Here is a 24,429-nt window from a genome sequence, read left to right as displayed (position 1 = left end):
ACCGCAACATGTTTGTTGGTTAGTTTTATATTTTGAGATGTTTATATTCATGTTGTAATTATCACGTAATTCGAATGTGCCTCGATTGTGTGCGTCGCGCATTCACTATGGATCCGACACTTTACACTGACTACACTCGTGATGGCAACATAGGCTACCCTTGTGATTGATTCGATTCAAAGCCCCCTGTGAGTTGGGGTGGAGACGTATTTCTAGAGAGTCGGATAGATTACTAAAGTTTAAGCCACTCACGGCAACTATATAGTCACCATCGCGGCATAATACGCATATATCAAACTACTTCGATACGTTACACTGATGACACCCGCAAGTCAGCATGAGCTACCTGCCATTTTCTGGTTGTGTGGGCATGATAAGAACAACAATGACCTTTTCGATTCCGAACTCCACCTACACACCTTCAGTCGTTCTACAGGAACAAATCTCACAGCTGGAGGCGCATGTCGAAGCTTTAACCCACCGCGACAACGATGTATTGGCCTGGAGCACGAAGTACCACGCAACCAATGCCATGTCAAGCCACAAAAGACGAAAACAACGTCGTAGTCAACCGTCTGCGGCCGACTTGCATCATTTCTCTGTGCAGCTAAGGAGACAGAGGAATGAAGGAACATGTGAAATTAACTTGATTTCACATAACAACGTTCCTAACATCTGCAAGAATCAACGTAAGCTCAAGGTATGCTATTACCATTGATCGTTTGGAAAGTTGGCCATGAATGCAGAAAGTCCTGCAAATGGTACAAACCAACCCGCTTTCGGCAATCACCACGATTTCGTCATCGTCAGCTCGACGCAAAACCTTTCTGAAGGGACAACTTCAATGAGAAGTAACGTCAACAGCGATGCAAACCTATACCACGAACGACGACAACGTCTACACAAACGTTTTCATGTCACATAGTCCACACGAAATCAACGCAAACTCAGGTTGAACACAAGCCTATGCCGTCACCACCGACTATGCAGCCGATGACACGTTCTTCCGACAAAGGTAGCCTAATCCTTACCGGATGCAATCTCAACGAGAAGTTTCTGACTTTTATGTTAACACTAGTTTTACGCTCTGTGTAATTTTCTCGGTAGAGATAAAGGCCCTACTCAACTTCTTTGTTTGCAAAAATAATGTTTTTATGCTTGTAGAGCTTCGGTTATGTTTATTGCATTTTTTATTTTTCGCCACTTAACGAAGTCCGTTCGTTTCCTCTCTTCAGCCATTATCTGGCGGGGGAGTATCGTGGCGTGCAGTACCACTTTTGTTGTAAAACGAATTATGTAACAGTTATAATTAGTGTCGTGTGTGCGTTATGTGTAGGCATACTATGACAAATTAAAATTTCGTTTGTGCATTACTTGTGTGAAGTATTACACAACAAACACATCTGTCATAAAGACCGCGTACACTGGCGATTGTTGTTGGAATATGAGCAAGGACGATTGATGGTTGATAACTTGTTTTACTTCTGCTTCGATGATATGAGTTTCCATTTCTCAAACGGCGTGACAATGTTGTTAGTTTCTTTATTCTGTGTATACAAATTACTAAATAATGAAGTTCCCATTTTATTTATTATCAGACACGAAGGCTTTCACCTTCGGGCAAAGCTTACTGAATGTTACATTGCGCTTGGTAACAAGTGAAATCGATCACGTAAAAAGGAAAGATTGTAAGCATTACATCGGTATATATATGTGACACACCAGTTCAAGCGAGGTAATTTATCTGACGTCATTAAGGAGAATTCAAGTCCGGTCAACAACTGCATTGCAAAATCCCCCAAAAAAATTCAAGCATTTCGAAAAACAACTCGTGACGTAACCGTCACAATACCATAAATTTGTGATTGAAAACCGGGAAGCTTCAGAACAACGAGCATTATCAGATAAATGTGGTTCATATTTTACTATTTTTCTACTAGCCTACTATTACTGAACTAACGAATGCGCTAACAATCAACCCACTACTGGACCAACTACCCGCTAGAATGACGTAACAATCACTTTCACATTTAACACAATGAACCAAGAACACGCATCAGGCATCACTATTCAGCAAGTTGGCTAATCAGACCAACTACAGCATGCTAATATTCGTGTAGTGTAGGGCAATGCTGGCTGACTAAATGCCAAAGCGGGACTTTTTGGTTGACTGACCGGGATGCCGGGACAAAGCCTTAGAATTCGGGACTGTCCCAGCTCAAACGGGACGTATGGTAAGCCTTATGCGCGCTTTTTGTACTCGCAGATTTTTTTAAAGAAACCGAGTTTCTACAGTACACACATTCTTACATTGCCGAACAAAACACGGTTTTCGAATCACATTTCTGTATTGTACCAATTTAGTATTGTAGCCGTCTTTGCAGCTGGGATGAGCACGCCCCTTCAAGAGTCAAAATTGTCGGAGTTACTAAAGATACAACGGCAGCTTCACACATATCAAATCTTTCCGATACATTAGACTTGAAAGGTTGAGCCATGCCCGAAAATGTGCCGAACGGATAAAACGACTTGTAAGTCACATCCATTCGGCGCGACATCTCGTCGGAGCGTTGGTGATTCTCGTTGAGAAATTGCAACTTGTAGCAACTGAAATGAATTTTGGTTTAAAACGGCAGTAACAGTAGTAGGCTACAACACACCGAAAGCTGCACATTACCTCACACATTTTATTGTTTATTTTCGCCATTAACTATGTGGAGAAAAAGTTACCATGCTAACTGTTGTAGTTATAGCACAATAAAACCACATGCTCACAAACAGTTAACGAGCAGGAATTCACATTCTTCTGAACACGATCGTACATTCTATCATTCCAGTACACTGCAGAATTGAACGGTTGCTTGAAATGTGAAATTGAACGGACTCCAATGAAATGTTGCGTTTCTATTTTACCATGTCTTAAAATCGACTGATTTGAAACACAAAATTTGAAAAAGGAATATGTACAATGACATTTTCGGAAAATATACGCGATGTCCTGCCACTACGTAGCGGACAGGGTGGCGAACGCTACAACATAAATGTACTGACAACAAAAAGCATAAATTTTGCACCAAAACTTTTATTGATTAAGCAATAATTAATAGTAGCTGATAAATTGTCAAGTGAATGGTCTGATGGTACATTAGCATTCTCAGGTGCACTTGGCGCATAGGTTAGTGGCGTCACAAGATTCTGTGTTAAAGGCCTAGTCCTGTGTTACAGGCCTAGTAACGGGCAAGTTCAGCAACAAGTTGGCCTGAAATCAAAGAGTAGTTGTCAGACAGTAAACAGGAAAAAAGACTTTCATTCATCTGTAGGCCTAATGGGTAAGCAGTTATTGTTCCAAATCGGTGCCCCAAAAACGCAAATTCAATGTTACATATAACTGAGAAGGCGGCCCTTATTATGCATAGATATCCTATATTATACCCTATCCTATATTATAGGATATCTATGTTATTATGTCACGATATAAAAACAATGTTCTTGACTTGGGTATTTAAGTGAATTATTAGTAGAACATTTCTTGTGACCGACAAGTAATAACCAAGCTCAAGGTTTCTTAACCGGGGGCCATGGAGGAGTTTATTAGCGGCGCGAAGGCTACTGCACAAGAAGTAGTGAAGTAAAAAGAGTTTTGCAATCAACAATCAACTTTTTGATTGATGAGAAGGAGCCACATATTTTTAAGGTCACTGTAAGTGGGCCACGAACTATGGAAGGTTGAGAACCTCTGTCCTAGCTCAATGTGGCCCAAGCTCGCGAGCCACATTTGTTTTTTTTTCAATAATTTGTATGATTCACAAAAATATTTGAATATAGGCCTATAGCAAGCATATAACAATTAGGGCAGTGTAAACATGACCTGATTTTTTATTGTTGATGTGGCATACTGGTATGCAGGATCCATGACATAACAGCAACACGCAAATAGGAGATTGACAACAGGAAATTGACACTTGTGATCAATTAATTGTTAGCTCAAAGAGGGTCGTAATTTCTAAACAATTTAACAACTGTGACACAGAAATCACGTTAGAAATACTTAGGCCATACAAGTACGGTATGTTCTCAATGAGCAATTATAACCTATTGTTATTTAACAAAACGTTTGCAAGTGCTTATCAAACTAACACCACACAAAAATGTGTTCGAAGCACTATCGTTTTTTATTAGCGGACTGATTTATTATTTTTAAATTTATATCATCATATCACACCAGATCCTTTAAAACTAAATGCAATTGTATAAAAAAGCAAGAAATCATGAGCATAAATATTGTAGACTTAATCTTTATTTGCAAAGCCTGGTCAACATTGTACGTTTTTGTTATCTCGTGTGTCTGTGTCAGCCATCTTATTAAGCGACGTTCAGTAAGTGCAGCTTCTGCTATCGTACCTGCATTCCAATGTTGCACAATATGATCCAAAGAAAGCTCTGTAATATTTGCGAGTAGTTATGTTTTGTCTGCTCAGGCAAACCTTCTTGCAAGTTCGTGATATTAATTGTTGTTTTGTTGAAAGCCGACCTACGCGAACTTGAAATTTCTTATCATAACATTGTAATGAATCAGGTATCACCATGCAAATGTGAATAAACCTAGTGTTAACAACAAATTCATGAAGGCAAGGTGTAATTTAAAATCGAGTTTCACGCCATTCTACACAAGTGTGTTTTTAAAATTAAATCTTTAAGTGATGTTCAAATCTTCCTTAATTGCCTTTTTCAACAATGATTGTTGCGATTGCGCTCATTTCTCTTGTTCAAACGCACGTGTCGTTGCACATATACTCACCACCTTTTTTTCTTCGATTTAATGCAATAGTCACCTTCAGGATTAAATGCTTTAAATTTTATAATCATTTAAGCATTTCTGCAGAGTAGTAATCATCGCATTCAGTGAAATCATGTACAATAACCGTCTTCAAAAAGATTATACAAAGTAAATCTAAACTTCCGTGGGCAATGATTGTAATCATAATAATATCGGTTTCAAAAATAAGAACGAACCGAAAAATTTCAGATTCGGTTCTCAAGGATATTTTAAAATGCACATCCACAGTGGTGGTAACCCATGCTTCATTCTCATTCTATGGATCATTCTTACATCACTAACCGGCTTAGACAAGCATCTAAGCGTGCATTTCTGAATAAATGTTCAGAACTATCAAAGCATGATGAATAAGCAAATTTGGTTTCAACTATGTAGCCATAATTATTGTCGGCCAAATTTTGGTAAGAGTCGATAAAATTATATGAAATTTTTATCATGAAAATTTATCCTGCCCTCAGGGTAAGGAATGAGCTGTTAGATAGATCGGGTCTATTATAAAAGTGTTAAATATGTACTGGAGAACGGTAAAATAGTTGCTTACTTGGCTAGCCTTTGCACATCTGAGTTAGTAGGTCTGCACACTTGAGATTTCGGTAAATCCTGCTATGAAATACAAACCGGCCGACAAGGCTGCTATATAATGTTTGTATGAACATAAAGGATTTAAAAAACCACAACTAAAACAGGGAAATGTAGCAAGGCATGACGGGAAAAAAACCTGTATTACAGCAATAACGTCGAGTTCAAGAAATATTTTATGTAGATTTAAAATATCAACATGGCCGCAAAACAGGCCAAAAGCACATACAAAAAAATGAAATAGTCACTTTTGTTTTCTATAATTGTTATCAGTGTAGCCCAGATCTTTAATAAATTTATTTTTGCCTAAACCTAAATACCTCAGGGATAGTTCACTAAACCTATGTTATCTACCAATGGTTATTGCTGTTATACTATTTTAAATCTTCCTTAGGCTATAGTATCGGTAATTGTGATTTCATTAAGTAAAGTAATGAATTTTCAATTCCCTCCTTCTGGAAGAACTATGGATGAACCTGATTTTACTAACTTGCTGGAGGATGCTACAAAAGATGATTTGCAGGATTTAATGGACGATGAAGATAAAATTAATCAAATCATATGTGATCAGCAAAAGGTATAACCTCCTTGCTAAAGTTTATATGCTTAAACTCAAATTATTTTTATGACCAACAGATATTATAAATTATACCCAATGAAATGCAATTCATAGTTAATGTAACCAATTTTATTCTTTTATCAGATGAAACAAATGCGACTGGACAAGGATTTACTTCAAGCTGAAAACAGAAGCATAGCAGACCATAATGTAAGTCAAGAGCCAATTCTAAATGAACTCCGTCAAACTCTTGCTGAGAAGTATTCCCATTTAAAAGAACTACAGGAAAGATTTCTACTAAATCAAGCTAAAATGGGTAATTTTTATATCTTTAAATTCTAAGATGAATAAGATAGAGTTTGTGCGGTTTGTGAAAGAATGTTGAAAAAACATTTGTAATGTGAACACCACATACTCTAATGCAGTGGTTATCAACCTTTTTGTCTTGGCAGACCCTTGCTATTTTTAATTGTAAGAGAAAGTAGTTTTTCAAATCTACAAGCTGTTTATCACATTATGACAAAACAAATAAAACCACCACTAATACAATGTTTAAAACTTTTGGTAGAACTACTGTAATAATGAAATTACTGTCTACTAAGTCCATGTTGTCTGAACCATGTTAACAAAATTTTAGTGTAAAATAAGAAACAGGATATAGTTTGGCACTCTTTATATTTTTTAACCAAGAGTGCCAAACTATATCCTGTTTTTATTTTAAAATGAAATTACTGTATCAGCAAAAATACAATGCAAGTTTAGAGGTCATTGTGACATATTCAATTATGTGACGTCATAGAGAAAAAGTATGCTGCCTGCTTGCCTTGCAGTGGAATGCAACTGCATGAAAATCATAAATATTTTCCTGCATAAAAATTTATAATCAGTTGGTATTTGCAATGCACAGTTGCGCAGCTTATAGGGCACCCTGTCTCCGCAACCCTTAAAAGATGCTTCACAGACTCCCGGTTGAGAAGCACTGTTTTGCATACGTAATAGCATGCTCACTAGAGCTTTGTGCATAGGCGTCGATTCTCGGGAGGCACCAGTTGTGAATTATAAGGGGGCAGAATAGGTTCACTCCTCTGGTTGCTCACTTCAGTTAACTCATGTAACTTCTTATAAACTAAAATTTTCTTATATTTTTGCTATCGTTGTTAACACATAAGTGGTAATGAAAGTTAATACATCAGTTACTTAACAAGCATAGTTAACTGAACCTATGTTGCACCATCAAGCTAATTAGTAATAACATGAACGCTTTAAACATACAATTTTGGCGAGGTTGAGCTGATTTTACTAAGTGGTTGCAATGGGGCCACAAGAGCATGTAGAAATGTTTTATTATATAAACACTTACATCGACAATATATCAATTTGTTTTTCTTAAAGCCAGAATGAATTAAATTGTTCGTAAGCTAATTAAGGCATTTGAATACAGTCAGCCTTTCTTAATCCGGACTACTTTGTTTCATCAAAAAATGTAGGTTAATCAAGTTATCCAGAGTCGGATAATTGAAATAGAAAGAATATCACAGTGAAATTAGATATAGAATACGTAAGATAGTATGCATTTAAAGACTGCTCTAAATTAGGACGCAAAAAAAGGAATTGCAAAAGATAAGGATAAAAGCAAGATAAAATGATAACAATGACTTGAGTGTAGAATAAAGTCGTAAAGTAAACAAAATAGGTGTTAAAGCGATTGTTTTCACCTCTGAACTGTAACATACAACCATTAAACTTTAACATACCGCTGTAACATATCTAAACTTTTAACACACAACAGAATGAATGCTAAAAAGTTCTTGGCCTGACCATGAAAGAATTGCGCTAGGAACAGGAAACTTGCAAATTACATATTCCAAATATTTGCTTCTGTGTTCAGCACACTTGACAGAGCGTTTCTCATTCTTTTTCAACCCTTTAGAAAATAATATTTGGTCTCTAAAGTATTGTTCTGTTGCTTCTATCACTGCTGAAACAGTGGAAAACTTTCTGCCTTTCAAAGACTTTTTAAGATTAGGGAACAAGAAATAATCAGTTGGAGCAAGATTGGGCCAGTGGTCAGTACACTTGGTAGGGTAGATGGTCTTTGCATTCAATCCCAACTCTTGTAAACACTTTTATTGTCTTTTCGGCTTTGTGAGAAGTAAGATTGTCTTGCTTAAAGAGAACACATTTCCGTAGCTATGGTTTTTGTGATTCATCTTTTTCAACAATGCTGTTTTCATTCCAATAACCATAGCTACGATAGTCCTTCTTAACTCTGTATCATGAAACCCAGAAATTTAAAACTTGAATATTCCTCAGTTTTGGTTGTCATGGTTTGGGAAATTTAAAACTTGTTGTACTCCATGTATTTATAGGAATCTATCAAGTGTTTCACAAGTTCTTGATAATTGAGAGCGTTTTTATTCCCAAGAAAATTGTGTGCAACATCTCGAAATGCATTCCAGGCAATCTTCTCTTTTCCAGATAAAAGTGATAAATGTGATCAAAGCTTTCATCGTTGAATTGCCTGTTGATTTGGGGCCTAACAAAAATACCTTCTTTGAGATTTGCTTGGCTTAATGTAAGAAACTTAATGCAAATGTACTTGAAAGCTGCTCCTTCTTGATTCATCGCCTTAACAAAATATTTCGTTAATCCAAGTTTAATCTGCAAAGGGAAAAGTAAAATCTTTGATGGTTCAACAAGTGGGGTGTACTTCATATTTTTTGTACCTACTTTCGAAGTGCTTCTTATTGGCCACTCCTTTTTAAGGTAATGTTCATGTCTGGCTTGACTGTCCCATTCACACAAAAAAACACATCAATACTTAGTATAACCTCCCTGCAACCCCAGTAGTATTGCAATTACTTTCAGGTCACCACACAGTTGCCAGAAGTATCGTTTGTAATTTATGCACTGTAAAAGCTGCTTCATATTCTCGTAGGTTTCTTTGATGTTCGCTGCGTATCCCACTGGAATTGATGGCATTATATTTCTATTGTGCAGCAACACAGCCTTTAAACTTGGTTTCGACGAATTAATTATTGAACAGTCTCTATTCTTCTGGTTTGTGTCTGTGAGAGTTCCCGAGTTTCGATGTAGTAATACCAAGTTCTTCATGACTAGATGTGCATGGTTAAAAAATGTCACTCTCATCAGCGTTCTCTGCACCATCTGGACTTACCAGATCTATTTCACATGGTTTAGGAATAGGTAACTGGTCAATGTGAAGAACAGGGCGAATTACAGATGCTTTTTAGGATAATCTACCATAGATTTCTTCTTCCTGTTGAAACCTTTTTTCATGAAAGGCATGAGACAGAAGCAACAATTGTTAACATGATCTGTAGGCTCCCTTCAAAACATTGACGCTGCAAATGGCATTGTTTTTCTCTTCTTTAGCCACTCATTAAAGGACGTTACACAAGAATTGCAGTGTATGTGGGTAGCCCAAGGTTTGTCCTGATCCCCGACCTTACAACCAAAGTAGAGATGTTTAGTGTTTCTTGTTCTAGGGGTCTAGTTATCTGCAGAATTTACGCAAACACGAGACATTTTCAAAATATACTGGAGGCTACTTTAAAAGGTTATTGTACATAGTAAAAAGAACTCAATTCTTAAAAAAAGCAAAAAGCAAGAGTTTTTCGGATACACTCTAACTAAAATAGACAGTTACTTTGCATTTTGTCAGTATCTGGTAGAATGCTTTTCTATGTAGTCTAAAGTAAGCAAATTTTTGCTTGCTAGCGTTACCTGCAGTGCAAGACTACCAGTTGCACGAAAACTTACAGCAATGTGTTACAAAACAGTGCGACACAGAGCAACAAGATTCTGAAAAGGACTAACAAGTAACAACACTATGTAACACAAAAGCCGCAACAAGAATAGAATGAGGTAACTCAAACATATAACACCAGAACAGTGCTGAGGAGTTGCGTTGCACAGTGAAACAAGTGGCTTGCTAGTTGGCACTGAGCCAATATTTTGGCTGATACAGTCTCTGTTTTTGTTTATGACCTCACTTCCCTCAAGTATCTTAAAACTAGAACTAACGGACTATTTTAAGAGTCATTTTCAGATTGAGTACCGCAAAATTAGTAATAGGCAACTACTTTCATCCACGAAGCAAATTTTGTGTTGACCAGTTATTTATACGAAAATTTAAAATCTGTTTTAAAAAACATGCTATTGTGATTAATAGAAGTTAATAAATTGTGGGTATCTGCACAGCTACAACCACACAGTAGAACTGGTACCCAAAGGGACGTGCCACAAGGATGATGATTCGGGCCCGTGCGACTCCACAACGAGTCCGAACATCATAAAGTTCGACACAAACGAATGTCCAATCTAATTGTATTAGCACCAAATGATAAAATTTCTTCTAAAAGTTGCCAAACCTTTCTTGTAATGTAATGTGTAGTTGCTAGAAAGTAACGATCAAATGGCGATTTGAAAAGCAAAATCCTTAAATAAATGACCTTCAGTAAGAAATGTTGATTTCAGTTTAGCTTGGCCTGGAAAATAGATCATCATTTCTTATACAAGTCGATAAGTTTATTAGTACATAACATTGTATTACGGTTCACCATTGTTAGTACAGTATTTGTGTTTGCACGAATCTTCCACACGGGCGATATTGGGCAAATCTGTTTGGGTTTGTATCAGCCCATCCCTACTGGGAGCAGGCTAATCTATTAATTATTCTTATTGGCATTTAATTTTTTGCATGTGTGTGAAAATTTTTGTTATTGTAACTGCAGTGAATTTTTACAGAATCACTACAGAAAGATGTAAATCTGGAGACTATGCTAGCTGTGCTACAAACTACATGCGCTGACACTGAGGAAAAATCTGAGGTAATAATACTAAACAACCAAACTCTATATTAGTGCAATTTTTTGAATCCATAGAATACTATTATGAAAAAAGCGGGGTCACACTTTATCAGCTTTAAAAACATAACTGTTTGAGAGAAAAATGTTTAGGTTTATGACACACACACAGAACGACCAAAAAGCAAAACCAACACAGAAAACATAGGAATTAGACAGACATTTTAGTGTTTAAAACAGTTTAACAATTAGCCTTAGGTCACCTTAATTTTTCAACAGTTAAGGAAAAGGTGCCCAATATTGCCATCGCAAAGGTATTTCGATGTTCTAACTGCTTGCTCACCTAATAGAGATTTGGAAATTTAACTTTTATCAGTTTTTTTTACTTTACATACAGGGAAGGCTCTTCTCTGTTTCTTAATGGTTTGTTAAGTCACAGTTGTCAAACATTTTATCGGTAAAGTTTTTAAATGCTTAATATACATTTACTGTTTGGTATAAGAGTGTTTTTTTATTAGTCGATTTGTTTTCCTGCTCGGTGTAAAAATAGCTCAACCTTACAGTATGTGAGTATCCTAGATCACTTGCAACTTGTTTTTTAATTTAAAACTGAATTGACAATTTGCATTTTATTAACGCAAAACTACAAAGGAGGTTAGTTAAGTTTTCAGACACCTGCTTTGAATGTTATGATGATTCTTTGTCAATTTTTGTTGGTTTGTTCAAACTCTGCGTTTGACATTTTACAATTGGAGGTGTAAAACGTTTTTTGTTTTTATTGTCTTGATGCTTGCAAATATCATACAAAAATGCAATCAACATTTTATGTCCGAACTGAGGCTATTATAGTAATACTGGGGTTTTTGTAGTAAGGTTTCTCTGTAGTATATGATGCAATGTCGTCTACTATTTTGGAATAGTGCAGAACATCATTGGCGAATGTTGTTTGACCTATATTAAAACATACATACATTAAATGATGCTTAATGATGTTTGTAGGAGTTGGCTGAACAACTTTTTAATGGAGAATTACCTGTGCAAGACTTTATGACCAATTATAAGGCGAAAAGAATGCAAGCCCATATGCGTCGTATCAAGACAGAAAAAATGAGGGAGCTAATATTAGATGTCCAAAGGAATTCAACTACAACTACCACACCGACTATTCCTCCTCGAGGATCTATTTCCACTCCACCATATCCAGGATCAAGCAGACAAATGCAGTCTGGAGCATATCAGCCACAGTATCAACCTCAGTTACAAAGTCCTAGTTATCCGTCCAATGCATTTAGTCAGCCAAGTGCCCAGCAATATCCTAGTTATAAATGGCGCTAAATGCTGCTATGAAATGTATACAATATCCTATAACTGGCATGGGCAATTGGTATATGCCTAGTGGAACCGGATGCCTAATTATATTTCACTTAGATCCCTGAACATTTTTATGCTGTGTTATTTTAAAAGCTGGATATAACTTCTGATTCCTTCATATATCTAACTCAACAGTCAGGTTCATTATTGGGTTTTGATTGACTCTTGTTAATTCCTTATGTTAGCGCTTCTCAACAAGTGGGCTATGCTGCTTTTTGAAAAATTTGCAAGTCATAGCTTGCAGATGTAGAAACAGTTTAGTTTCATTTCTTTTCCAAATGAACTGTGTGTTATTTGTATTTATTACCAGACTATACGTCTTCATTTTTGGAAATCTCAGTCTGCTCTTTAATTTCAGAATTGATTCAACTTTGAATTCACATGTTATATTTCAGTATATTTTCAGTCTTCTTTCAGCATTGAAGCTATGGCTGGACCTTAGGTTATAAAGTAAGAGTTAGTAAATTTAATTTACAGTTCCAATATAATTAACAATTCCGTAACCCACGTACGGAGAACTTTGAGAAATGCTCAACAAAGTGGGCCATTAAGCCACGACTATAAAAAAGTCGAGAACTCTTGCCTGAAGTAGTTCGAGAATATGATTTATTTACAGTTTGTTTCACAACAGATATGATATGGTTGCCGCATGATTATTGTTTAGTGTACTGTACTTGTACATTTATAAAAAAAAGTATGATGCACTGTAGGTTCTCCTTGATTCAGATGTTTTTAAATGTGTTGTATTCAGTCTTTGACTATTTATGTAATACAATTAACAGCGCTGTTATGCTGTGTTATAAAAATTTGATTAAGGTTGCCATGCGTCCAGAATTTCGGTGTTCATTCTATGGAAATGCTATGTTACCCGAAATGAGCACGATAAGCTCCCCAAACTAAAACACTATATTTGTGATGAAATAGTTGACATTGAGCAGACCATAATCGGACACATGGAGCATCTTGCCCAAAAGTTTGTGGACTATTATGGTAAAACTTTGACGCCTACTATTGAAAATGATTTGATAATTTATCCATCTGCAGCCACCAATCTGCCTCAACTATCCCTCCAAGTTCGAAAAGATTTTATGGATATGACGGCAGAAGTAGCAAATCTCAAATTTGCAACAAACAACAAATTTCGTTCAAATAAAAATACCCAAACGATTCTACACATATCCACTTTTGGGCTTCCATGTACAAAGTGTATCCGACAGTTTCAAAGTTTGTGGTTCAAAATTTGATTCAATTTGCGACGACTAGACTTAATGAGACTGGATATAGTGCAGTGTGCGTATTGAAAACGAAGCATCGAAATCGATTGGAGGCTTAAGCTGAACTGCGGCTGTGCTGATTAGTAAAGTGACGCTCCGATTTCAAAAACTCACGGCAAGCTATGGCTAACCATATGTCTCAGAATTCGCTTTTTTTTCAACGTGTATGTAAATTGCGAAAGTGTAAGTATTATATTTTGCCTGGCCGAAAGGTTCCTAACAACGTCTTCATAAATTGAATGTACGCTAAACTAGCGTGTAAAATTTGTGAACGCGTATGTAATTTACCAACGCGATATCATGAACCTTTGGCCTAGCAAAATTTCTCACTTGTGCGTTCGTAAATTGTGATCGCGTACGCAATTTGTGAACGTGCAGAACGAACGAATTTGCAGTCCGATAATATAATTCCCAAAAAACCTAATGTTGTGCCGACACAAAATTAAGTTTCCATCGCTATCAATATTAATTAGGCTCATAACAATCGACTAAAACCTACATTTAATACAATGGTACAACTTCCAGAAGTCTTTGCAGCGTATCGGAAAGGTTTCATATGCGTATTATACCGCTGAACTGACCATAGTTCGTCTCGTCTCTCGACATATTCTCGTCGCATCCTATTAACCTGTTATGAAGTTTTGACATTTTTTGCTTGAATTGATTTACTTAGTATTTATGTGCATTTTAAATGAAATCAACCGGCATGCTTTTATGGTTGTTTTTATGATATTTGTGCATTTGGTGTCATTGCTTAACGGCAATAAAAAGCGAAGGTGTGACGTGATATTTCTGTGGCGTTAACCTTGAAATAACGACCACACTGCTTGGAGAAATCTGCTTGCTTTACTTTTGAGAGAACAATATGACAGCAGTAAAGAATACAGTAACAGACAATCCACATGGGAAGCACACCTTAATCTGAAAGTAAAAACCAAGAATGAACTGGAAACAACGTTTGTCGAGTTCAACGCACAAATATTGAATGACCTTTGTCACAGCGGAGTTCTGAAATACACATTGGTAATAAATGCGTCATAATTTAAAACAGTGTGCCCGCCGGTCTCGGAGAATTTACAGAACATGTTTGAACAACCAATGCGAACAATTAATGTGAAAAAACAATTACATTTCATTTATGTGAAGGCAAAGGCTTACTTGCTTATATGGTGGTCTGTCGAAGCAAAGACCGTTACGGTCCTTGTCCCATTTTCTGACTCCGCATATGGGAATGAAAGCCAATGTTTGATTTACAGAATGGTAAACAAGTGGGAGAAGGGTCTTCCATAAGTGCATTTGAGTTCTGAATTTTCCTGATGTACTCTTCTATCCAATTTCTGTTCGTTCGTTCCAGTTCGGCTTGCTGCAAATTTTTCTTTCAAGTTTTTATGAGACGCTACCATTGGATTCGGTCGTTTGCTAATTTTTCTATGGTATCGGGGTTGATATTGCATGTTTGCATGATTGACTTGATATGATGTGGCAATCTTTTTCTTTGGGTACCAATTGGACGCCATTGCGGAGCTCTGAGTAGAGGACAATTTGAGGAAGCTATTTCTGGGCATTTCTTTGAGGCTAAGCCACTGGATCTGACACTGGTCTACCACGATTAAACCGCTTTTTACACCACATGCCAATTTGGGTGGGGAGACTAAGTAACTGATTTGAAAAGATGAGGTTTCGGAACTGTTCGAATGCAGCTGCGGCAAGACAAATGCAACGATTTTTTACATCAGAATCAATAGTGCCGGAAGAGGAAATGAAAATATATTTAAATTTATCTATAATCTTAGGTGATCGATCTTCAATTTGTAACACAACAGGGGATTAGGGATAGTGGTAACGCTTTTACTTTGATATCGTTTATTTGCATCCCAGCTCGAGAGTAGTTGCATTTAAACAACACTCTGGTGTTAGGCATTTTATACTGCCACCTGACATTTTGTGTACGGCTAATAGACGGCGTAAGTGGAAGAAGTTGATGTTTGTGCCGAGGTCGTGTGATCCAAGATTCGCTTCCAAACAAAAGAGTGCTCAGGAGTCAGGATGCATGCAGTGTATACTTGTAACTTTGTGTGTTCTGATAGCTTGCTTTTGGTCAATACTCTTTTAGTCATTCTGGTCGTGGTGATTGAGGCCTTGCCGATCCGCTTGCTGAGTTCGGTGTCCAGAAAGAGGGAGTCGGAGATGGTAGAGTCCAGGTTAACGAAGTCATGGACGATGTGGAGGTCTTGATTGGAGACATTAATGCCAGGTCGGACGTCTGCGCTCTGTGAAATTACTATCATCTTCTTCAGACTGATGTTGAGGCCGAATCTTAGCAGGCTTGATTGAAACAAGTCATAAGTTGCAGGGCTTCTTCTAAGCCCCATGCACGCACTCTGTGGGGCTAGCGGATCGTGGCGAGGCAGCACCTTACTGACTGAGGGCTGCCCAGCGTCTGGCTCTACACAAGTCCTTCTGGCATCTATAACAGATAAATGTTGTAGTGGAGGATTGAAGATTAAGACCAGTTTGTGTTGCAACCGTTCTCTTGCTTTTCTGTCTCTACGCCAGTCGAACTGAGGACTTACAACTGGTAATTTCTGCTTCCCATGTTTTGCAATCGTTGTAAGCGAAGCTGGACTGACATCTTCATTACGCAGGCCAGGGTAAAAAGTCGTAGCAGACAGGTTGTTACCCATGTAACAAATCTTCTTACTCCACGTCACTAAAAGTATTTCAATGGAAAGACAGTGGCCAGTACACATGGTTGCGATGACGTCGCAGTTGCCAGAATGAACTTCGAGTATATTCAAACTGCCTTAAAGGAGACTGGGACTCCATGCTATATTTGACCCATAGCTAGGACCCTGGCAGGTACTGCCATTCCGGGCCAGAGCAGACCTGGACGCAATGGGAATAAAAAAAGTGGACAATTCGCGTCGACCGCCACTATCACTTCAAAATTTTTAACAATATTTCAAGCAATAGTTAAAGCGACTTGGCATAGTACCATTTGCTTTTCTCACTTTGGTGTAGACATTTAGGATGGAAGTTACAAAACGTTTTCAATTATTTGCGTCAATTTTCGTTGTTTTTTTCGACGTTTGACGGCGATTTTGGACATCTTTTCTCACCAGATATAAAAATTAAATTTTATCACGTTAAACTTAAATTTACATAGGTAAGTTGAAAGTGGTCTGCCTCTGTAGAAGTCACTAGTTAGTACCGACAAACACAATCGTAATTAACGCCTGCAAGATTTTTGGGTTAATTTTCGATCTTTTTAAGACGTTTGAAAGCGATTTTGGACATCGTTTCCCACCGAAAGTTTAAATTTAACATTATAGTGATCATAAAAAAATGTCTGCCAGGTATCTGTTGGCTTGATTCAGCTTGGTATTTTGTTTGCCAGTATGCTTGCGTTAGCAAAAGACACGGTACAGTATCATATTATTTAGCCACTGAATAGGGGTACGATTGCCGCTGAGTAAAATCCTCAGACAATGAATCTACTACGTCACAGAGGAGATCGATATTTGGCACTACACCGGCACGTCACTTTAGTAACGGTTAGTTGACGTAAAACCGCTGCATTTGTAGACAAGGTTTCTGGAAGAGTGGTAACCAAGTCTTTATCTATTGAGGCTCAAGTCAAGCCGAGTGTTTCGGTAGAAATGATTCAATTCAAGTTGTTTTATCTGGTAAATAAAGGTCTTGAGAGTCAAGTCAATTGGTATTCGAAACAACATTTCTCGTATCGTTTAATATCCACCACTGTGTCTGTGTGACGTGTGAACAGAATGGTGCTAACTTTTGAAAGCAAATTATAACAAGAAGTATGCTCACAAACAGTCAACGAACAGTGGAAAAACAGCGAAGCCCGGAAGCTAACAAAATGCTAGGTGTTAACTATCGTTTGCAGCTGGGGCTGCAACTATAGAAAATTAAAACAGGCACCAAACAATAATTGCGGAAAACAAAACATGAAAGAGTTCAGGCGAGTCAGACGTGCATTTTGCTTCCTAAAAAAGTTTCATGCATGTACTTTACACTATTGTCCTTAGAACCTAACTGCCTATATAACTATAACAATGAACTGCTTGACCTAGGCTTTTGAAGCTGCTTAAAGTGAAATAGTCACCTAAGTTCTACTAAACTCTTTTTTTTATAAATATGAAGAGCCTACACACCTTTGTGGAAAGTGTGGCACTTGCATGCACGAGATTTATCAACATGCACGCTGAATATTTTACTCATCATGCCGGTTTATAATAAATAGACAAAGAAAAATAAGTTGTTTGAATGTCAATTTATTATAAACAAACAAGAATTGACGCTTTAATGTATGCCATAACACCAGCATTTGCGTGTTTGTACGCATCATTTCTTGTCGAACTTCTCTGTTGTACTTTTTAGTCTTTTCTAGAGATCTGGTTCGTAACCAGTGATCTCGCCAAGCATTGATATTTCGACGCTAACCTCGCCAAGCATTGGGATGCTAATTACTTTTCCTCTTCTTTTTTATCCTCTGATCAAGAACAAAAGCTTATTTCCCACAATTCATTTTTCTATAATCTTGTATTTTTGGCAATGTATTGTTTAGGTTAAAGTACTTCATCACCATCGTTATAATTAAGTTATTGTAGTTCTACACTTAACACCCAGCTAGTAGTAGCTAGTTGGTCTTGAAAATCGCACTGAAATCGCTTGGGAGATCGGTGACATTCACTAGCTCATCTGCTTACTTTGTTTAACAGCACCCAAGCAATGTTTCTGGGAAGATCTATCTAGTAAAATGTTGTCGTTTACATTTCTTAGAGCTATGCAGACAAAAGATCAATTGTACTTGCTACCATCTCAGCGTGATAATTCGACACCAAGCATCAGCACAAGATTACTCTTCTCTTTTTCTCCTCATTCAATTTTGAGAATATTCCACCAGAAAATGTTGTTTGAGACAGTACATAATTATGTGACTGTTGTATATGCTTCTTCAGTACTTTTTTAAAAATCATTTAGTTACAACACAAACAGTGCACAACAGACTGGTGCATTTCAATCATGTAAATTCATTATAAATATGAAAACATTTCTTTTTTCCCAATAAACAGAATAATTTTAGAAGAATTTCCATGGTTTTAAGATTTTGCCACCACATTTAATTATGTAATTAAAATAATGAGTTTTTAACATCTGAAAAATGTATACTCACACTCTAATACTAGTGTTTTTATGTTTTGAAACAGTAAGAAATACTTGCAATAGGCTGTATCAGGTGAGGTAATATATTTTCTTTCAAATAACTACAAAAGCAGATTTTATCAATCATATGCACTAAATACTGGGTGTCAAATCCAAGACCATTTTGAAGAATGAACAACAAGTTTGATGCGTGAGTTCCTTTTTGTTAGCTTGTCTGGATTTTGTGGTAGCTGCTGATACGTTAAAGCGCTAAACATACAAAAAGCAATGGCGTGTCTTTCTGAAAAAGCCTATATATCATTGCCTGTTCTAATGGACGTTTGTTGCTAATTTGCTTAAGTTTTGATATGGTACCAAAGTTGGTTATTGGTTAGTTATGGTTATATGGTAAGTTATTGGTAGTTTACCAATAAATCGAAATGATATAATTGGTCTCTTCAGCTTCAAGGTAACGAGTTTTACTTTAATGTTTGTCTGCTTGGTCAACATCGTCACATGTAGAAAACAGGCATACTCCATTCCACCATAAAATCCAGAATAGGGTGTTGTAAATTTTATATTTTGTGGTTCTTTTTGAGTTTGTTTCATTAATATGGGCCATGTTTTGCTTTGTTGAACCTTGGAGTTTCTTGGGTTTGTTTATCATTTTGCATTTTGTATCATCAATACATTGTTTCAAAACAAAGCAAACATATTTTCAGCCTATGTAGCTTACCAGTATATACAGTACATTTAGTTTTGAATAACTAAAACCTTTTTAGCAAATACATGTGTTAAAGTAATAAAGTTTTTATGCAAAGGTTAAAAGATGATGATAGTGGGTCTGGATCGGAGGAGATGAAAGAAGATGCAGTTACTGGTTTTAAAGATGTTGCACCAGGCCCCGGGGAACACCCCTTACAATATACTTACTGTTTTTGGTATTCCAAAAAGCCACCTGGAAGAAATCCTGATCCTTCAAGTTTTGAAAAAAATATGAAAATAATTGGAACATTTCGATCAGTATGTCTTTAGTGACAGTTGAATGTGTCCAAAATTCTGTCATTGTTTGACATAAAGTGAATAACATTGGGTTTCAAACTTTTATTGGCTTGCTTTGACGGAATCTATTTTAGCAAACACAACCTTGAGAACAAATTAATTCAAACTATACATTTTTCAGCTTGTTGCTTGTTAAATATGTTTGTAAAAGTTATCATTTCTTTCCCAATAGTAATAAGATCATTTTTATCAATAGGTAGAGCAATTCTGGAAAATATACAGTCACATGATTAGACCAAGTGATTTGACTGGCCACAGCGACATCCATATATTTAAAGGTGGCATTAAGCCATTGTGGGAAGTGGGTGGACTAACTACATTTAGGCAATGTCCTTATTTACTGATAGTATATGTGTTATATTATGTGTGTATTTACAGTACGTAAAAATATGGGTTAAGCCTAAGATTATCATAAAATAGCACGGATTTTGTGTGTTTGAATTTATTAAATCGCACTGAAAATTTGTTGGTGTAACTTGTACATTAGATAAATATGATACTGTAGTACAATACTCATTTTATATTAACTTTGCAGTAGCCTATTGATATTTTTCCATTATTGATAGGACAAAGACAACAGATTGGGTGGTAAATGGATTGTGCGTTTGCGAAAAGGTCTTGTCTCCAGATGCTGGGAAAATTTAATACTTGCCATGCTTGGAGAACAGTTTATGGTTGGAGATGAGATATGTGGCGCTGTTGTTTCTATTAGATTTCAGGTATGCCTTATTTTTCATTTATAGATAGTAGGAAATTAAATGCAGATGATAAAAACTTAACTTGAAAGATGCTTTGTGAGCCTTATGAAGTTATCAGATAGTATAGCTCATTTTGTATGGATAATTTTTTTAAATTTTTTTGTTTAGGAAGATATCATATCGATTTGGAACAGAACTGCAAGTGACGGCCAAGTGACATCTAGAATACGAGATACACTTCGCCGTGTTTTAAACCTCCCCCCTAACACAGTTATGGAATATAAGACTCACAATGAAAGTTTAAAGTAAGATAATTTTTACAATTAGACCAATATCGACATTACATTAGTATTACTTTATAACGTAGACAAAGTACAGACAGTACCATTTTATTTTATGGTTATTTAAATTATCAAAATATATTTAGTGTGTTTTACTTCATTTTGCCATCAAAGAGTGTTCATAGCTTCAATGATTTTAGTTCTTTGTGTTTTATGTTTAAATATGTGTCTTCTATAGGAAATGCATACTAGGCATTTGCAGCTGAAGTTATTAACATATTAAAACTTAGTATTGTAACTGGATTGATGCTTGTCAAAGAAGATCACTTTCTAGTTTACAAGTAAACATTTTATCAAATTTCATGCACCAATATCTTTATTCATTTTATCCTGACATGAAATTATATACTGCTATCTGTCTCCTGCTAAAAGTGTGCAACACAGAACACACCTAACTTGTTTGTTTTTTATGAAAACCAAAATGTGCACCAATTGATTTTAACTGGTTACAAGGAGATAGATTCAGCATCTACTTGTACGCCAATAATAATTAATTTAATTGTGCTTTACTGTATTCGGTAACATGGTTCTTATTGACAAGTTTATGTTATTTGCAGGGACAAATCAAGTTTTCGGAATACAGAGACATTCACAAGATAATACTCCTTGTGTACGATGAGGAATGAAAACTAAATTTCTGCAGGTGTTGATTATACTGCGTTCCTGTGACGCTCATGTAGAACAATTTATGAGCAGTAGGTCTGCGCTCTCTGCAAAGAAAGATTTAAACACGCGAACGTATTCTTCTGCATTACCAATTGTTTTACTGTATTACAAATAAATTTTACATCCAGCTTCAATTGATTGCATATGAAATGGTTGTCTCTTTATCCTTGCTACGTTCTACTAATATTTGAACACACCGCATAAGATATTTCAGCTAATTTGAATTCAAATCGAGCTTCAACTTTCGGCTGCTTTGATGTACCTGTTTAACTTGTTTCGAAAAATTTGTGGTTCTGAAAAACAAAGTTACTCTTACACGTTTTCAAATTTGTCTCTGTAAGTGTTGAAATCTTTTGATTTTCATTAGAATTTCATAAAATATTGCAATCTTACAAATTACCAACAAAAATGCCGCCGCCAGAAGGAGGGCTTTCATTTCAACTTCGCATGGTTTGGCAACTGAAAATTAAAATTTCGTTAAGTGGGCAATGTACTGTTGCGTTATTCTATAGTACATTGGTACAGGGTGCTGCTTGATTTGGAATGCACGTTAAGTTTCTGGACGGGTTTGGATTGTCAAATTTTTATTTAAAACTTGTTTTAATTGTCAACCTCATCGCATTATTATCGGTGGCGCAATAGCTACACTTGGTCTTGGGAGATCGTCTAAAAACCGCTGTATATATGCCAATGTACGATTGTACGTATACAAGAGTCTTACATGTTACTCCAAACTGCACAAAAGTATCATTTCCGTCGGATTGTGCCCGTTTCCAGATTGCACCAATTTCTTCACCATCTTTTTCTTGCACCTATAAAATATGCCAAGACTAAACTTAACGCCTAAATTGTGTTGTTTTAATAAAGAAGTTCAGAAAATATTTAAAGAAATTAAACCACATAAAAAGGTTGCTAATCACTTTGAAAGTGATGTTTGAATAACATCGGCAGGTAATGTTCGGACCATTTATGCTGAACTTTTGTCCATTCCTTTCTTGTATGCAGAACCTTTCACGCCACATGCTCCATCTATAGGCATGATATCAGCATTACTTTCACAAACGATAGTTTAAACGTACAGCCTTAAAAGGTTTAAGAAGCAACTATTACTCTTGCACAACTTTTCCTAGATTCTCCTCCGGGGATGCATCGAGCTTTGTAACATGAATTGTGTTTAGACCACATCCACAGCAGCACCAGCAGGCGTCATCGCAGCCGAATGGGCGCCAAAATTGCAACAAATTTGAACCAGCTTTGCCTTTAATTGTCAACTTATACGAACGGGATGGTCCACAGCAATGCACGCAAAGACAGCTCGATTCTAAAAACAATTATTGCAAATAATGATATATCTGATTACGTTGATGTGATGTAACTTATCAGACCTACATTCATTTGACTCAAATTACTGTAGAAATCGTAATTTACCTTCGATCCCATCAAAAACATGAACTCCATTTTGGTCTGAAATTTGGTATTTCTGGTACCCGTTACATATTACACCTAAAAAGTACAAATTTTTAAACGACTTTTGGTAATCAGGTGTGCCGTATAAGTGTATGTGATAGATAAGCAATAGTTACTTTAGTGTGAGACGAGCAAGGCTGTCGTCTCGGGCCCCTACTCCAAGAGCCCTCGCCCCCGTTTATGTATACGCGCTATTGCTATACGATATTACGTATACGAGTATTATTGTTAACTATTCACGGGATAGATTTCTACGTTTCCCGTAACTTTGGGGCCCACGTTGCGCCATACCTCGTCTTGGTCCATGCCAAACCTAAATCCACCACTGTCAATAGCCTCTGCATCAATAGCGCACTATAGGCTACTTTGCTACACAACATTCTTAAATAGTTTTAAAAAGTAATTGTGAAAAATTATATTCTCCTGCTCCAAATATATAGACTGTATATATAGGCTAGTTTGGAGTGTTTCCTATCATTTCGACTGCAGTATAGTCTTGCAAGGAAAAAAGCGATACCACTATTAAATCATGAATATGAAATAACTAGCTTGCAGCTTAATTATTTCCTAGTTGAGGCAAGCTTTAGAGTCGATTACATGTAAATTCATAACTTTAGCAAACCCACCTCCTTTTCCACCAACTCTTCTCACATGTAGTTCATCCACTTGCTCTAAAACCTTGATCCCTTTACAATTGGGTCTCCTGATGGTTTCACTCAGATGTTTCTCACGCACGAGTGAGTACCTTGGTTGGCAAGTAACTGCCTGATCCATTGGAAAGTCCTTTGACATTTTTCCACTTGACATTGCCGTAAATAAAACTTTCTATCTGCAAAAATATCTCAGGACTTACTCTTTTGAAGGCATAACGTGTTTTCAACTCAGATTATTCCATTAATGCTGATCGTTTCTTTGTCCGAAACATCGTTCTTTTTCCTACCTTACTTGCTTTTCATCGTAAATTCCGTCTTAACGTACTGTTTATACAGGACATATTGTTGTTGTCGCCAACGCAAATAATGTTAGGTAAACCTAAGTAAACAAAAGTTATGTATTATTTTCTTAAATACTAAAAACAGGCTCGTATTTTTACGGCAAATGTATTTTATGGTCTCGTACAGAGAGCACGCACAATCGTAGTCTATAGCCTATATTTCGACGTCATAGCTATTTAAGTGAAATGTGGTTCAAATGTTTTAGAAAACACTCCATTAGCATGTTCCTTATGTTCTTTGTTTTCAATCATTTTTCACAAAAGTTTGTATTTGGTAAACACCAATAGTACTTTCAGTGCTTCATATATCCGTAGGATAATTGGTTGATTGATTCTAGACTAATTGTATATGAAATATACATGTTATACTAAAAGAAGTATAAAACGAAACTTTTAATTCCCTGTTGCCCAGTAAGTGGGCTTACGTTAAATAGATTTTGTAGCTCATACATCGGTATAACCATATCTCGTATAAAGGCCTATACTTCCTCACCCACGTTGTTTACTTCGGGTATAGGTTTTTTTTTCGTTTTTACATGTAAGAAAGGTATACGGTATAGGTGGTATATATGTGGCTTTATGTAAT

General features: G+C 36.5%; 3 protein-coding genes across 6 annotated transcripts; 2 read left to right on the top strand and 1 right to left on the bottom strand.

Annotated features, from left to right (window-relative positions):
* The first annotated feature begins 5,794 nt into the window (after positions 1–5,794).
* On the top strand, positions 5,795–12,965 carry LOC143449981 (vacuolar protein sorting-associated protein 37B-like). The gene is made up of 4 exons (XM_076950345.1): positions 5,795–5,993; positions 6,120–6,291; positions 10,746–10,828; positions 11,804–12,965. The coding sequence occupies exons 1-4, from the start codon at positions 5,850–5,852 to the stop codon at positions 12,137–12,139; spliced, it is 735 nt and encodes a 244-aa protein (XP_076806460.1). The 5' UTR covers positions 5,795–5,849; the 3' UTR covers positions 12,140–12,965.
* A 3,921-nt stretch (positions 12,966–16,886) lies between these two features.
* Positions 16,887–21,867, top strand: LOC143449664 (eukaryotic translation initiation factor 4E type 2-like). 2 transcript variants are annotated; one of them, XM_076949958.1, is made up of 7 exons: positions 16,887–17,431; positions 18,253–18,826; positions 19,437–19,638; positions 19,874–19,978; positions 20,244–20,396; positions 20,544–20,680; positions 21,274–21,867. In XM_076949958.1, exons 2-7 carry the CDS (start codon positions 18,807–18,809, stop codon positions 21,314–21,316), a joined length of 660 nt encoding a protein of 219 aa, XP_076806073.1. In that variant the 5' UTR covers positions 16,887–17,431; positions 18,253–18,806; the 3' UTR covers positions 21,317–21,867. The 2 variants fall into 2 exon arrangements, with proteins under 2 accessions (XP_076806073.1, XP_076806072.1); XM_076949957.1 differs by having other exon boundaries at positions 16,887–18,826.
* On the bottom strand, positions 21,536–23,883 carry LOC143449663 (phospholipid scramblase 1-like). 3 transcript variants are annotated; one of them, XM_076949956.1, is made up of 7 exons: positions 23,476–23,780; positions 22,811–22,885; positions 22,493–22,703; positions 22,303–22,411; positions 22,104–22,194; positions 21,783–21,841; positions 21,536–21,675 (listed from the first exon to the last, which is right to left on the bottom strand). In XM_076949956.1, the coding sequence occupies exons 1-7, from the start codon at positions 23,654–23,656 to the stop codon at positions 21,649–21,651; spliced, it is 753 nt and encodes a 250-aa protein (XP_076806071.1). In that variant the 5' UTR covers positions 23,657–23,780; the 3' UTR covers positions 21,536–21,648. The 3 variants fall into 3 exon arrangements, with proteins under 3 accessions (XP_076806071.1, XP_076806070.1, XP_076806069.1); XM_076949955.1 differs by lacking the exon at positions 21,536–21,675 and having other exon boundaries at positions 21,705–21,841; positions 23,476–23,778; XM_076949954.1 differs by lacking the exons at positions 21,536–21,675; positions 21,783–21,841 and adding an exon at positions 23,790–23,883 and having other exon boundaries at positions 21,961–22,194; positions 23,476–23,678.
* Between the last annotated feature and the right edge of the window lie 546 nt (positions 23,884–24,429).

This window comes from Clavelina lepadiformis, chromosome 3 (genome assembly GCF_947623445.1).
Source record: "Clavelina lepadiformis chromosome 3, kaClaLepa1.1, whole genome shotgun sequence".
Lineage (NCBI taxonomy): Eukaryota > Metazoa > Chordata > Ascidiacea > Aplousobranchia > Clavelinidae > Clavelina > Clavelina lepadiformis.
This window is presented reverse-complemented; position numbering and strand designations above follow the sequence as displayed.

What these genes read in the sequence shown, in the direction of transcription:
- LOC143449981 (XM_076950345.1), top strand. Translation starts at nt 5,850, where the DNA reads ATGAATTTTCAATTCCCTCCTTCTGGAAGAACTATGGATGAACCTGAT. An exon ending in TCATATGTGATCAGCAAAAG is followed by an intron (nt 5,994 to 6,119) that starts GTATAACCTCCT and finishes TTCTTTTATCAG; the next exon opens with ATGAAACAAATGCGACTGGA. An exon ending in ACACTGAGGAAAAATCTGAG is followed by an intron (nt 10,829 to 11,803) that starts GTAATAATACTA and finishes TGATGTTTGTAG; the next exon opens with GAGTTGGCTGAACAACTTTT.
- LOC143449664 (XM_076949958.1), top strand. Translation starts at nt 18,807, where the DNA reads ATGAACAACAAGTTTGATGC. An exon ending in GCATTAAGCCATTGTGGGAA is followed by an intron (nt 19,979 to 20,243) that starts GTGGGTGGACTA and finishes CATTATTGATAG; the next exon opens with GACAAAGACAACAGATTGGG. An exon ending in TTGTTTCTATTAGATTTCAG is followed by an intron (nt 20,397 to 20,543) that starts GTATGCCTTATT and finishes TTTTTTGTTTAG; the next exon opens with GAAGATATCATATCGATTTG.
- LOC143449663 (XM_076949954.1), bottom strand. Translation starts at nt 23,656, where the DNA reads ATGTCAAGTGGAAAAATGTCAAAGGACTTTCCAATGGATCAGGCAGTT. An exon ending in AAGAGTTGGTGGAAAAGGAG is followed by an intron (nt 22,886 to 23,475) that starts GTGGGTTTGCTA and finishes TGTACTTTTTAG; the next exon opens with GTGTAATATGTAACGGGTAC. An exon ending in CTAGGAAAAGTTGTGCAAGA is followed by an intron (nt 22,412 to 22,492) that starts GTAATAGTTGCT and finishes TCATGCCTATAG; the next exon opens with ATGGAGCATGTGGCGTGAAA.